Source organism: Lutjanus erythropterus, chromosome 7 (genome assembly GCF_056507025.1).
Source record: "Lutjanus erythropterus isolate fLutEry1 chromosome 7, fLutEry1.hap2, whole genome shotgun sequence".
Classification (NCBI taxonomy): Eukaryota; Metazoa; Chordata; class Actinopteri; order Lutjaniformes; family Lutjanidae; genus Lutjanus; species Lutjanus erythropterus.
The window spans coordinates 12,264,988-12,279,476 of record NC_139323.1 but is presented as its reverse complement, the minus strand read 5'-3'; the positions used below and the strand labels follow the sequence as shown (position 1 = coordinate 12,279,476).

The 14,489-nt window shown below is 38.8% G+C and overlaps 1 protein-coding gene across 1 annotated transcript in view; it reads right to left on the bottom strand.

Annotated features, from left to right (window-relative positions):
* Positions 1 to 2,256: 2,256 nt before the first annotated feature.
* The window catches only part of impact (impact RWD domain protein), a 31,889-nt gene continuing 19,656 nt past the window's right edge, over positions 2,257 to 14,489 (bottom strand). Inside the window, exons 10-11 of the mRNA XM_084722747.1 lie at positions 6,803 to 6,937; positions 2,257 to 2,552 (exon numbers count right to left, since the gene is read on the bottom strand). Coding sequence (XP_084578873.1) covers positions 2,493 to 2,552; positions 6,803 to 6,937 — 195 coding nt within the window. The 3' untranslated portion in view covers positions 2,257 to 2,492. The remainder of the gene's footprint in view (positions 2,553 to 6,802; positions 6,938 to 14,489) is intronic.

Below are 14,489 nucleotides of genomic sequence, written 5' to 3'. Positions count from 1 at the left end.
CTTGCCTGTTTTGAAATGATTTACCCGGCTACCAATGTTCTCCTATGATGTGTTGAAAGAATCAATAGCAATTATAACTGTATAGATGGAATTTAAAATCTCCTAAATGTGCTAATTATTCTCCTCAGCCTCGAGTATGAATTTAGCTCCATGAGTTCTTCGCCAGCCTCTAAAAAACATGATTAAGGGCTGAGATGATGGGTTCAGTGTGATGATAGCTTGTCAGGGAGAAACAACTCTGCTAAGTGAATTAGCTGTAATTATTCTCAATGGCTGAAATGAGCAGGCAGCTTTGTACACAGACATGGAGGAAATCTCAGCCTATTGTGTGTCGTTTGTGTTCTCGTTCAAATGAAATGCCCTTATTGGATCAAGATATCAGTTTTATTCCCTCAGGATACTGAACACACATGAAAGTCGACTTTTCTTACACCAGAAACGTCAGGTTGTGGCGGTGAGAACCAGGCAGCACAGATGAGCCCCGGGTATTTTTAGAAAGCAGTCCTCTGCTGCCTAAAGCCAACCCTGGAGTGGTTAATATGCAGACCGTGTCTTTCCAGGGATCGAGTGACACCAAAACGGGGAGGTGAGGTAAAATCTCATAGGAGCCAATGAGAGCTAAATGCTCTGAGAGAACACACAACCGTGAAAAGTTGAATATTTAGCAGGCTTCAAGTGGATGTCCAAATCATCTGGGAAAACGGACATATGACTCGTATGAGTCATTGTTAGAGCATTTGTGTCAGAGAAACTCAGTGAACTTCATTTTGTAGAACAGTGATGTTTGATCATATTTCATGGAAACACTGCATGAATTGTGTATGAATTTCATTTGCACACGGATTCGGCAAAAGCTGAATTAACGCCTATAAGTACGAGAATTCATGCACCACATGAGGACAGGATGGAGCATTATAATTTTAAATGAATGGTGAAAAAAAGTGCCATTTTTCTTTTCCTGAGCAAAATAGTTCACTCAAGTGTATAATGATTATGTTTTATTATCTCTGCCAGGTGTAAGCATACGATTCTTCACGTGTGACCAATGGAGTTGTAGCTTGTCTGTGGCTACTCTCGCATACTTCTACACCCATCAGCCAAAACTTTTTTGTGAACATTTGACTGTATGCTGAAGGACCTATTGTGGTTGTGGTGATTCACATTTTTTTTTTTTGAAAACCTTGAAAAACCCATATATAACCTCTACAGACGGTGGATTCCTCACTGCTCTTAACTGGTCAGGGCATCAAGGCATCAACAGTCGCTAGGCTAAAACAAGACTTAACTACTGTTGGGAATAACTAGTCATGTGTAACTAGTTACATGCAATTAAATTACAAAACCAGATGAGTGCACTCAGTGGAGTGCAGATCTCTTCCAGGCATCCAAAAGGAATATTTGGCTGAAACTCCTTTGTAATCACCAACATTTTAGTAACTGTAGTTTAATTACATATTGCCACGCAGAAACCTCACTGCTCTATACTTCATGATTTTCAGTTTTTATAAATGACTGCTTTTGGTCACCAGTTATGTCTGTCTGTGGATTTAACAAATATTTAACCATTAAAAGTATTAAGAAGAGCTAACAACTTTAATTTAGTTACATGTAAGTAGTTACTGTCCACCACTGCTAGTATCCTATCAGACATTTGTGTGAAATCTTATCATTGTCATTATTACCAGAGAAATTATTGAGTAATGGACAGACTTGTGTTTTGTGACGTCACAGTGACCTTGTGACCAGTTCATCCTTCAGTCCTGGTCATTTGTGCCAAGTTTGAAGAAACTCCTCCCACGTGTTCCTGAGATGTCGTGTTCACATAAGTAAACATAATGTCTCTGGCCATGGCTTTCACCAGCGTGAAGACATCAAAAAAAGGTTTTTACAAAACCTGTGAATCACAGAGGTCCTTCAGGATACAGTCATGAATGTGCACAACAAATTAGGCCGATGGGTCCAGAAACATGTGAGAGTGTGGAGTGTGATAGCTGTGGTTAAGTTCCAGGTCTGTTGATCATGTACAAACTGTGTGTTCCAGGCTTACAACAGGCTTAATGTAAGTGTAATCTGTTACAGTTAGTGAGAAAAAATATTTAATTAAATTAGGAGACTGGACAAACTGGACAAATAACTCAAGTGTGGGACTGATGGATATAATTAGACAAATATAAGAGACCAAAACCTGCTGATGTCAAAGTCATATTTTCTGTACAAATCTCATGTTTTGATGGCTTTAATGAAAACATATTGTACTGTAAACATTTCATTTCAAGGCTTCTCAGTTAAAATGGAGCAGTATCAAGTTAAAGTAATCAGCTGAAATAACCTTTGCATGATCAAGACCTTACAATACTGTAGTTATTTTAAATCAATTGTAATTGCAAGAAATCCCTGTTTGTTTCTTATCACCCATCTGAATCAGCTAAAAACCAACCTTTTCACAGAACTGTGAAAACGTGTTCAATAAAAGTCTTTTTTTCTTTTGGAATTCATTTCGTCTTCTTGCTTTTTGGCCTTTTGGACTTGGCTCCTGATTTGGTGGCTTCATCCTGTGAAACAAGAGGAAAGGATGAGAGAACAAGCAGGCTAATGATTATCTTACATTAGCACTCCACTTAATGGCGCCAGAGCTTTTTCAACATTTAATATTTGAGTGCTGTTTTAAAGCTCATGAGTCATGACTCAATTTTGACAGACACTTTTGCCTGAACTCCTGCTGTGTTTCCCAGCCTTACTGAAATGTGCAAATTACAATGTACTGATTGGCACGCACCATACTGTTTTAATGTATTCCAATAATTGCATCAAACCAAACATTGCATTCTTAAGTACTCTTATAAAACATCCTCCACCAGCGCTCTGACAATCCAGGCTGCCAACTTGTAGATCTCTTGGACAAAAGAAAACATACATATTAATCCTGTTTCACACAGCTCAGTCAAAAATGTGGATTTTTTTTATGTATGCATGCAGCCCAGCCCAGTGTTTTTACACTCGACTGAGCCTTCCTAAGTCCCACTCTTTTTTGTTCTGTGGTCCAGTAACAGTTGACCAAGCTTAGTCCCTCAGTTTCTCCTTTTCATGTAAAAGCAAAATACAGTCACCCGGCTGGCCTGGGAACGCCTTGGGATCCTCCCAGAAGACCTGCAGGAAGTGTCCAGGGAGAGAGAAGTTTGGGCGTCCCTGCTCGGACTGCTGCCCCCGCGACCCGACCCCGGATAAGCGGAGGACAATGGATGGATGGATGGATCTTAAGTTAGCTAATGTTAGCAAATCACTGGCTAAATAGCAACCTAAAAACTGATGTAGCTAGCAAGTTAACTAGCATTTTAACTTAAGATGTGACCAAATGTTGCTGGTTAGGATAACAATATCAGAGTAAGAAAGAAAAAGTTGACTGAGGTAGCAAAGCTTGTTCAACTGTCATTGGAGCACAGAATGGAATGAGATGGGACTTAGGAAGTTACAATTACAATTTAAAAATGTTTAAAAAAGACCTTCCTACCATTCATTTATTTTTCTAGAAGTACATTTATTACTATTTTAAATAAATAATACAATCTAGGGACTGACCTTAAGTGTTGTGTGTCTTAGTTGGACAATAGCAAGTTCTGGCTTCACATCAAATAAATCTCTTCAAAGTTTAAACTGGTGCATCTAAAAGGTCACTTCTGGGTTCTATTTGTTTTCCCTGTACTTCCTTAGAAACTTAAGTGGTTGTAATGATGTCTAATCATTTTTACTCTGGGGATAGTGATGTCAGTCAGTTTGCCAGGCCACTATTTTAGTTAAAAAATCTCAACAACATCTGGATGGACTGAGGCGCCCTGGTGACCGAGGGGTTAAGGGGCATAGAAAATGTTCCCCAGGCAAGATTGCCTGGAGAAAACTATTGGATGGATTGCCATGAAAGTTTGTAGCACATTTATTAAATGTCTCAACAGTTGTTGAACGGATGCCAAAACATTTTTTGGTTCAGACATTCATGCCTCCCTCAGGATCAATTACAATAACTGTTTTGATCCTCTGTGGCCAGAGTGGAACACAGTCAGAATGTTATTTTACCCTTTTAAATAATCCCTGATTAAAAAAGAATAAAAACATTTTCTGTTGATGTGCTTGTGGATGCAGCTGAACATGCAGTAAATCAATGGCACAGAAGAAAGAGCATATTTCTTCACTTTAACTGGTCCAACTACATAATAGACCCTAAGAAAAAAGCGACAGCATCAGTAATGAGAGTGAGGCTGCATGTCTTCTGTACATCCCAAGATGCATTAGTGCAGAATTTGCATTGATTTTTGTCTGCCCGGCAGCTTTTATCCCGTAAATTCAGTGTTTTCTTATTTTGTTCAAATAGAGCCTCGGTGTCCTGTTGTGTGTAAAAAGCAGCAACTATACTAGACTGTGGAGGTAAGGAGATAAAAGAAATGCTCTGCAGAGTGAAAGCACTGACAGCTGCTGACTCTGAGGACAGACGTGATGGACATCTACAGCATCTGAAACATGATGCATTACCATACGAGTACGAGCTGAGCCAAAATGTTAATGATGTTTTTTTGTTTGTTCGGCTGTTGTGTCTGAGCTTGTTGCAGGGATAGATGCTGTTGCTCATATGGAACATATGGTTTATCCATTAAAATTATTTCCTTGCGAGTTTTTTAACAACAAAAAATGCGATACCACATCTGTAAGTTGTTTAATTCTAAACATGACTGTCTGTGCACGTACCCTGGGCAGACCACCCAGGACTGACTGTAGATATTTATCAGGTCTGCATGATTGCACTGCTTTTTTCGGACCTGTCAATCAAATCCTTCAGACAGGGTTCAGGCAGCTCAGGCCAACTAGCAACAAGCTATTTGTCTAAGAATCGATTTTAAACTGTTATTGGTGTTTTTCAAAGCATGATGAAGCACTCCATGATCTGGGAAGACGCTATTCTAAAGTGGTTTTAAGTCCCTCCATGCACAGACAGTGGCCTCTAATTGGTTTTCATAGAGCCCAGGCATCACGTCCAGGAGCAGCTGAGCTTTCACTGTCAGGATGGAAATGAAATCACTGCAGATTTTTACAGCGACTTCGTGGGGGTTTTGAAGTATGATACTTTTAAGAGCAGGTTTGCTGTACCTTTAATCTATGTGTAGCAGTGGCTCAAAGGTCAATCGTGTTATCAATGGAATAACTTCAGAAAACACAAAGACAACTTCAAAGCAGACTGGACCTAACTTCAGGCTGCTGAGAGCAAGCAGAGAGTGTTTGATCTCCAGAAAATGTGGCAACCAGACACTTCAAATGAAGCAATATCCCTAATGTGACAGCTACTGAGGGGTAACTGTGGAAACACAAAGCAAGCTGAGCAGACACTCTATATTATTATACTAAATCTATGTCTCGCTATAACCTCCATCCATACAGTGTGTGACAGCGCTGACAGAACTCTTCTCCACTGAGTTTTGGACTCTGCTTTGGTTGACCAATAGTAGGGCTGCAACTAAACATTATAAAGATTATTTCAAATATTGATTAATCTGATGATTACTGTCATCATTAATTGTTTGATAAAAAATGTTCCTCACAATTTTCCAGTCGCCAAACTGATGTCTTCTTTTGTCCAACCAACAGTCCAAACCCAGATACTCTTCATTTGCCATCATAAAAGCAGCAAAACTTTACATTTATACTGATTTGTGCTGATGTGAGGATGGGTGAAGATCTCCAGTTGCAGCCAAATCCAGTACAATGGAAGTGAATGGTGACCAGTTTTAAAATGTAAAAAAAGAACACAAAAAACACAAAATGTCTCCATACTGTTCATGCGGTGTAATCCAAGTGTCTGTAAACCACAACATTAAAATTTGACCCAAAAAGACGCCAGTTACACCATGTTTTTAGCCCAAGTGTCAACTGTGCCCTTTCAGAACGGAGCTGCATGCACACGCCTGAAGCAGGTACACAGGTTCTCACCCAAGTGGCGCAACACGAGACATATGAGATGTCGCGATACCTTCACACCTGTGTTCACATGCTACCTGGAAGTGACTCAGACAACAGAGAGAGATCTGCTCAGAAATAATGACTTGTTACGCATACTGTTGAATTTGCAAACTTTCAACAAAGAAGAAAATGTCCGGGGACTTCGACATAGAGGAGGAACATCATTTCTTTGCTGCAGCAGCCCAGTTGACATTTAGACTAAAAACATCATGTAAATGGCATCAAATTTTAATGTCACGGTTTACGGACACTTGGACTACACCACACGAGCAGTATGGAGACATTTTGTGTTTTTTTGTGTGTGTTCTTCTTTTACATTTTAAAACTGGTCACCACTCACTTCCATTGTACTGGATTTGGCTGCAATGTTGTTTTCCACTGAAGCTCCAAGAGTGTTTTGTGAAGTGGAGATCTTCGCTCATCCTCACATCAGCACAGGGGTGAGTAGATATTGAGTGAATTTTCATTTTTGTGAACTATCGCTTTAAGAAGCTGGAACATGCAAATGTTTGATATTTCTGCTAAAAAAATGAGTGAAACAATTAATCCATTATCAAAATAGCTGTCAATTAATGTTCTTTCTATTGACTAATTGATTAATCAACCTACTGTTGCAGCTCTATCAAATAGGCAAAAAAATCTCATCTATTTGTTTGAGATAATTGTGAGTAACAGTCAATTAAACTACAAGACACCAGGTGTCTCCCAGCATCAGAAAACTGAAAGCGAAGTCAGATTTGACTGATGATGTGTCAGTGGAAAATGACAGAGTGATTCGTAAGAGGCCCAGAGCGTGTCTCACCGTGGAGGCGGTGTACCCTTCCTCTACCAGGATGTTTCTTGCACAGTTGTTGATGTGTTTGAAGCGGTCAGGACCCAGCAAAATACCTCCGTACCATCGAGACACGACCACCATGACATTGCGCACGTCCAGAATCTGTGGTGAGTGGGGAAAAAAAAAAACACAAGGCAAAATGTGAAATGAGTGTGAATTTGAAAGAGCTGGGCGAGAGGGGAATACAATACCAGCAGCCACTTTCAAGCAGCCAAATATCTCACACCAGGTGCAATATGGAGGATGAATCTTCATTAAGTACATGTAGCTCAGGCCATCAGCTGTCAGTCTAAAGCTGATGGCTTGTCACAAATGGGGGATATTTCTTTTTGCACTCTTCCACAGAGTTAGATAAGAAAAACTAATTTCACTTTCATGTTTATGTGTCAGTGTGTAGCTCCAGAGCATGTTTAGGTAAGATTAGCAAGATTCAAGGTTCAGTTTGTTCATGCATTAAAATCACAGAGATTACAGCACTTCCATACTAATAAACCACAGCTGTTTACAAAAGATATGAAAATCCACAAAATAACATATAGTAAAACCAGAAAATAAATTCATACAATATTTTTTAAAAAATCCCAACGCAATAAAACACCTGTTAAAAGGAAGAGCCATAAAATACCATTAGAGAAAATCAGAAAAAATCTAGTTAAAGCTGCTCTGAATAATTCCTTGGTGTGTTTTTGAAGGAGCCTTGCATTTTTGATTTTTTACTACGACCCATGCAATGAGCCCTTCACCTGAAGAATCAGTGGAAAATACCTGAAGCATCCAAACAGCACTTGTATTGTGACCAACAGAAAGACCCAACAGCTTCCACTCTATCGTCTTCCTGGTCTGATTAATATTTCATTTTCATTATCACCCAATATATATATTGCGTGTTCCAGCTGAACTGGGAAGTCAGAATTTCTGAGCTCCCACTTGGAAATTTCAGCTGGAGCACCTCCTGAAGTCAGATTTCCAACTCGGAAAGTTGGAGGAATCTCACCAACCCCGCTCTCAAAATCCACAATCCACAGTGCTGTCCAGGTTCTATCTAGATGTTGCTGTAGTGTTTTTATGCACAAAATACTGAGTAATACCCTTTTATCAAGCATGACAAATGTTTTCATGGAGGCGTTCATCTTTGTTTTCCGACTTGTTGTACTGAAACGCAGTCAACATCATTCCGACACCCAAGGTTAATGGAATGGTGCAAAGGGAGACCTATGTCGCTACTTTTTGCTAATGGCTGAGTGGGATGTTCCCTTTGAAAAACACAGAAAATAATGTGGCTGGAGTCACCCTTGAACTGTTTTGGTTTAGACGTCAGAATTATTTTCAATGTTAGCAGGCAGCTGTTTTCACTGACAAAGTTCAAACTACGAAACCTGCACAGCACCAAACAGTAGACAAACAAAATTAGCAACAAGCCAGTTAAGCTAGCCAGATTAGCTTGGTAGAGACCAAAAGTAGGGCTACAAGAGAGTAAGTATTGGATTTATGTTCACCAGGTGGCCAGAAACACATCTCCAAATGACTGCTAATATTACTGTTTGGTATATCAACTTAAAAGGTGATACATCTGTCAGTGTTGTGTTGCAGTTTGTTTGCACTGCCCCCAAGTGGACAAAAAGTCTGTTAATGCAGGCTTAAAGCTTAAAGTGGGGAACAGTTAATGTAGCATTGTCAAAGGTGCATTCCAATACATCCAAAGTTGCTTTCTTTACATGTTGCACGTACTCATGTAAATGTAAAACACTGTTAAACAAGCAGTGACCTTAAAAAGGATTTTCTTAACAAACAACAGTGAGTGCCTGCAACAAGTCAGAAATCCTGTGTTGAAAACCAGGTGTCTCTTGGATGTACTCTTGACTAGTCTGCCAGATAATAAGAAATAACTGAATAAATAAATAAATAAATAAATAAATAGAATTCCTTGTGAACTTTTGGATTTTTTTTCTTTTTACTTTAACAGAGGCTTTGTTTTAAGGTTTCCTTTGGCTGAGCTTACAAATAATCCTGCATATCTCTACTGAACACTCACAGATTAAATTGACATTAATCTTCTCATCAAACTCCTAGTAAATAGCAAATAAGCTAATTCTCCAAAGGACCAGACTGTTCATTTAACATAAAGAGGAGAATTTGGCTCTGCAGCGCAACACACACAAAAAGTGAAATGTGTCACTTGAAGGGATTCATCCACATCTGGCAGCCGACACTATTAATCAGATCCTCACACTTCCACATTCAGTGGCAGAAAGCACAAATCTAAATGAGGAAACAGGAAGAAAGGCTTGTGGAGAGGAACGAGATTAGAGAAGAATAGATTAAGGAGAAAGCTCTTCATGTAGATTGCTCGGTACGCTGCAAGTGTGACAAGTAGAAGATTAATCAGCGTGTTGCTCAGAAGGAAGAGCGGACCTGATGCTATCACTCCATGTACAGTAGGTCAGTCAGCTGCAGGAAGTGTGCCGATAGTACGTCTTTTAATCTGCTCTTATGTACGTCCATGTGGTTTAAGAAAAGCACATACGAAAGGAGGCTGCTGCGTTTACCCTCTTATCTGTTTTAACAAATTTCCTGTCCTGTTGCTTATTTTTCTCCACTAAAAGTGTTTGTACAGCAAAAGCCTTAGGAAAAAAAGTCACAAAAATTGACCCTTTGTAAAGCCCCTCCTGTGAACAGCAATTGTCCAATCATAGATTAGCAACCATAACTAGAGCGCTGATGGCCTGTGAAACTTTGCATTTCACTCCAAGTTGAAGTCTTGTGCATAGGCTCTAAGACCAACGATACTCAGCGCTTCATGAGTCGGAACAATGGCGTCTTTTTGGAGCGTTTGAAAAATGTTAAACACAAGAGCACGCATGTAGGGAACAGATTAAATCTTTATCTGCTGTAACATATACTGCAAATGTTAGGATGTCCGACTGACAAAATCTAGAGTCACCAGTTAGAAATGAGAAGCCTGCTTCTATTTACTGTCTCGTAGTTTCAATATTAGATCTGCCACCATTATCACTGTAAAATCCACTGGTCTTCTGCTCTAAAAATGTAAAATTTAGAGGCTTGATATTTACAAATTTCTTTACAAGAACTTGTCAGAGAGAGTTGGGCCAATCGGCCTGAAACTCATCTATGAACTTTGCTTTTACAGGAAATTCTGATACATTTATCCATTTAGATTTTATAAGTCACTTGCAATAGTTTGAAATTAAAATTTGCAGTGACTCATGAACGCATTGAGATGCTAACCTGAAAACTGAGATAGATGTTCAGGAGTGTTCAACAACCAAAAAGTTCTTGTAATAGACTTCATAGATTTGTACAAAGATCAAGGGTCATGACTCATTTGATGCATGAAATCTGGTAATGACTAAAGTGGGCGTGGCTTATTACAACAAAGCTTAATTTCACAATCCACAATTTCTGCAATTCTATATTTATTATTTATTATATTTATCTATATTTCATCTGGAGTTTCTGGCCACCTGCCAAATAAAAGTCCAACACTCACTGTCCTTATTAGCTCTTATTTTGGGCTCTACCTACATCTGAAGGAAACATGAAGGCATGTTGTGTGTAGCATTCGAGTCCAAAACAAATTTCCCTATGGGGACAATAAAGTATATCGTATCGTATCTTTTGTCATATTTTTTGTGTTAAGTGACTAATGATCATAGAACATAATCCCACCTACAAATTAAGTCTACTGTAAGTACTTGCTTTGCCACTGACAGGCTCAGATTGTCATTACAAGTGTTTGACAACATCATGGAAAAGATCCTTACAAATATGAACCTTTTTTTTGTTTTTAAGATCTGTTTTCTTTAACCAGAAATAACTTTTTAATTGCACTGGCCAAACTCACCTGACTCATTTTGAAAAACAGTAATTTTCTCATCATAAACCACACATAGAACACACTTCATTCAGACATGACAGAAACAAAATAAAACTCACCAAAACTGCTTTGGTGCGTCTTTCCAGTGCTCAAACAATCACCACCTCGGATTTGGTCGAAATAAACCTTTTATTCACTGCGTTAGATGTGAAAATATTCTGGCTCTACATGCGCGCTTCTCTGATTTCAGACCTTCATCTTGCTCCTCTTCTGATATCTTCACATTTAGTCGGATGAATTGGTGAATTAAGAGCATAATTTCAATTGAACCAGGGCTGGTGATTGTCGAACAATGGAAAGACAAGCCAAGAATTTTAGTTTTATTTTGCTTCTGTCGAGTTTGAATGAAGATGCTGATGACAATGTAAAAACTGCAAAGGGAGTCTGGTGAGTTTGAGAGCAATAAAACAGCTGTTTCTGGTTAACTAAAATGTATTATTCTTAAAAAAAAAAAAAAAAGGTCTCTGTCTGTAGTGATCCTTTCCATAATGTTGTCAGACACTTAAAATAATAATCTGAGTCTGTCAGTGGCAGTAAAGTTTAGTGGTGTGTAGTTGCCAGGAGGGATTATGTTGTAGCTCAGTTTCGGTTCTGCCTGCTGCTGCGCCCTCTCTCCAAAATTGTTGTCCCATTAGTCACGTAGACACAAAAACATGAGAAAATAGGATCCAAGTTGAAAAATAAGTTACTCTTCAATGTGATGAATCATGACATATGCAAATGAATGAAAGCATTTTGCTGGGACTGAGGTCTCATCAGGAAGCATGAAAATTAGATTTAAAAAAGATGCATAATGCTTTACAAGTGTCCAGACTTTTAATTAGAGGAAGTGCTTGCAATGTTCTAACACAAGTTTGTGGCCTTTTTCATTAACCCAAAAGGTAATTTAAGCAATTAGAGCCGTGGCCGTCTACAAAGAGTGATGTATGTTTTAGGTGGTTGATACTGTTGGAAGGTAACGCTGTATTTGTCAAAGATAGCTTGATTCATGTGAATTATGCGCAGCAGATCACAGTTTCTGACATACACACTCTGAGAATCCAATGCACTATTTCACACTGGTTTATCTCTCGAACAGGGTCACACTGGCATGGACGACTGCTGTCATCTACTGAATGAGTATGAACTTTGACATGAGTCACGGAACTCATCCGGGAAAGCTCTAACACCGCTCGGCAGCTACTGGTAATGAGTATGACAGAACTACTACAAGTCACCGCTGAGCTCCTCTCATAAAAAACTTTCTTCTTTTGTCACAAACCTTTTTCTGGCCTTCATTCAGTCTTACGGGGGAAACAAAAAAGTGTGTGGATAATGGCACATTTCAGTGTGAAGTGGGTGTGTGTGTGTGTGTGTGTGTGTGTGTGATTCATGGTGCCATCTGACAGCACAAGCCACCGACAAGTGCCTCTTCGATATGCGAAATGAAAAGATTAATAATTGTGTGAAATTACTGTCATGAACTATTTCTCTGGAGAGCGACAGAGTGGAAATTTACACATTATGTAAATAGTAGTGGTGTGGGTTACACTACTGAGGTCATTTCCCTGTGTAAAACCGTAGACACTCAATCTCTGCGGAGATATATCTTTCTCAAGAAGTACTCTTACCTTAATTAATGTTTGGCTCTGCCTTCAGGATGAGCAATTTCACATCATCTTACTTCATTAAAGATCATCACAGTGATGTTCTACACTAAAAATCAACCCTAATAGAATAAAAGCTAAATAACCTGTAAAAAATCGTGATGTAATTGATAAGCATTAGCATTAAATGGTACAAACAGCATACTGCTATGATTTCTGATGGGATTTTTGTGATTTTTGTGACGATAAAGTTCTGCTCTTTCTTCTATACGCTGAGCGGACATTGACTCAAGCCCAGTCACGTTTCAGTTCCTTCAGAAGGAACATTTTCTCTCACTGTCTCATAGGGCGGAAACAGTTATTCAACCACTCAGTCAGTCAGAAAATGAGTTGCAACAGTTTTGTAATTTTTAAGACATTTTTCAAACACAGTGAATCCAACTTCTCAAATGTGATCTGCTGCTTTTGGCTGGTTTATATGATTGGAAATGCAATCTATTTGGGTTTTGGACTGTTGATAGCGGTGGTGTGACAGCATGGCTCTGGGGATGGCAAGACGTGTTTGGTGGTCGGTAGAGCTGAAATTTCACATCACATTTATAGTGACTTAAATGATCACGTTATCATTATTTATGGTTATTGTGGCGACGCTAAAATGTGCTTAAATTGTTCAAAAAGTACAGATGCACACACTGGAATCATTTCACCAAGTTTTACGTTAAACACCTCTCAACAATTTGAAATGGCATCGTGTCCTTTGCAATGTCAATGTTTTCACTGACAAAACAAAACATGCATTGCTGCTGGACCTGAGACTGGGAGACGGTTGCTACTTATGACCAAAAACCTATTAAACATCCTGCGTACGGCCCTCATGAAAGAACCACTTGTATGAACAGATTTGTTCTTAAGTGGTATGTAAAGTGATTTCAGAGAACTTGTCACATTCATTGATTTTCTCGTATTTTGAATTTTCTTTCAGATACAAACATCATTTCTGTTTGGTCAAGACCTGTCGTAGAGTTGTGTGCAGTCAGCGTGCTGTTATCACAACTAAGGTTTTTCACTGATGACTCTATATTTCATTAGTTTGAAGATATTTTGACTTTGAAAAATGAATTACACTTCATAATTATGTCACCAAATTTACATATAAAGCCTATAATCATTCATTCAATGATCTATTATTACCTGCTGTCAGGTGTATTGGCTGTATATCTGCACATGCAGGTTCATGAAGTCTCTGTCCAGGAGAACGTCCTCACTTATTCTCTTTTATCTCTGTGATGAAAACTTCCCCTTTACTCTCTCCTCTCGCTGCAGTCATTGATCACCCCTTACTGTGGCTGTGGTGAGTCGTTTTTTGTCCCTCTGAAATAATTTTCATATCGAGAAATTTCTTATTTTCACTTAGCAGGTCTTTTAATGCCACTGCTGATGCTGTTAAAATGACAGATTTACCTTCATGGATCTCTGAAAGCAGGACGTCAAACTCTAAACTCGTAGAGCTCTTCTTTTTGCTCTCTGATGCCATTTTCATGAATGAACACTTGCTGATATATGGGGCAAGAAGCACAGCCATATATGGTATTACTGGGGTCTTAATTATGCTAATTTACAAGTCTCATGCACATGCACTCAAATACGTACAGGTGGATAATTTACACAGATGTGTTATGTTTGTACGAGCCCTTCATACGAAAAAAGGTAGGACAAATACAAAATACAAAAATGTCTTTGCATGAGGCCCAATATATGTATGTATGTTTTTTCCTGCAAAAAAGTATATTTATAAAAAGGGAATAATTAAAATATTAATATATTTTAAAAGGCATCTTCTCCTTCTGCCTCATTAAAAATTCCAGAATATATGAATATGCTAATTTTGTTTCATTTCTTAAGTTTTTCTGCTGGACACGAGTCAATTCTCAGTATACGTGCACTGTCAGCTTCAGGTTTCTACAGAACAGTTGAATAAGTTGCAAATTGGACCAGAATTGAGTTCCAAACTAGTTGTGATGTCACAAATCATGCTCGCAGACCCGCCCCTTAAAATCAGACTTTCAGTGAGCACAAAGGAACGTTCCTCAGATGAATGTGAGGACATCCTTCTAGTGTCTCTGTACAGACATCTTTCTGCACAGTGAGGCTCACACATCCAACTGTTAGAACA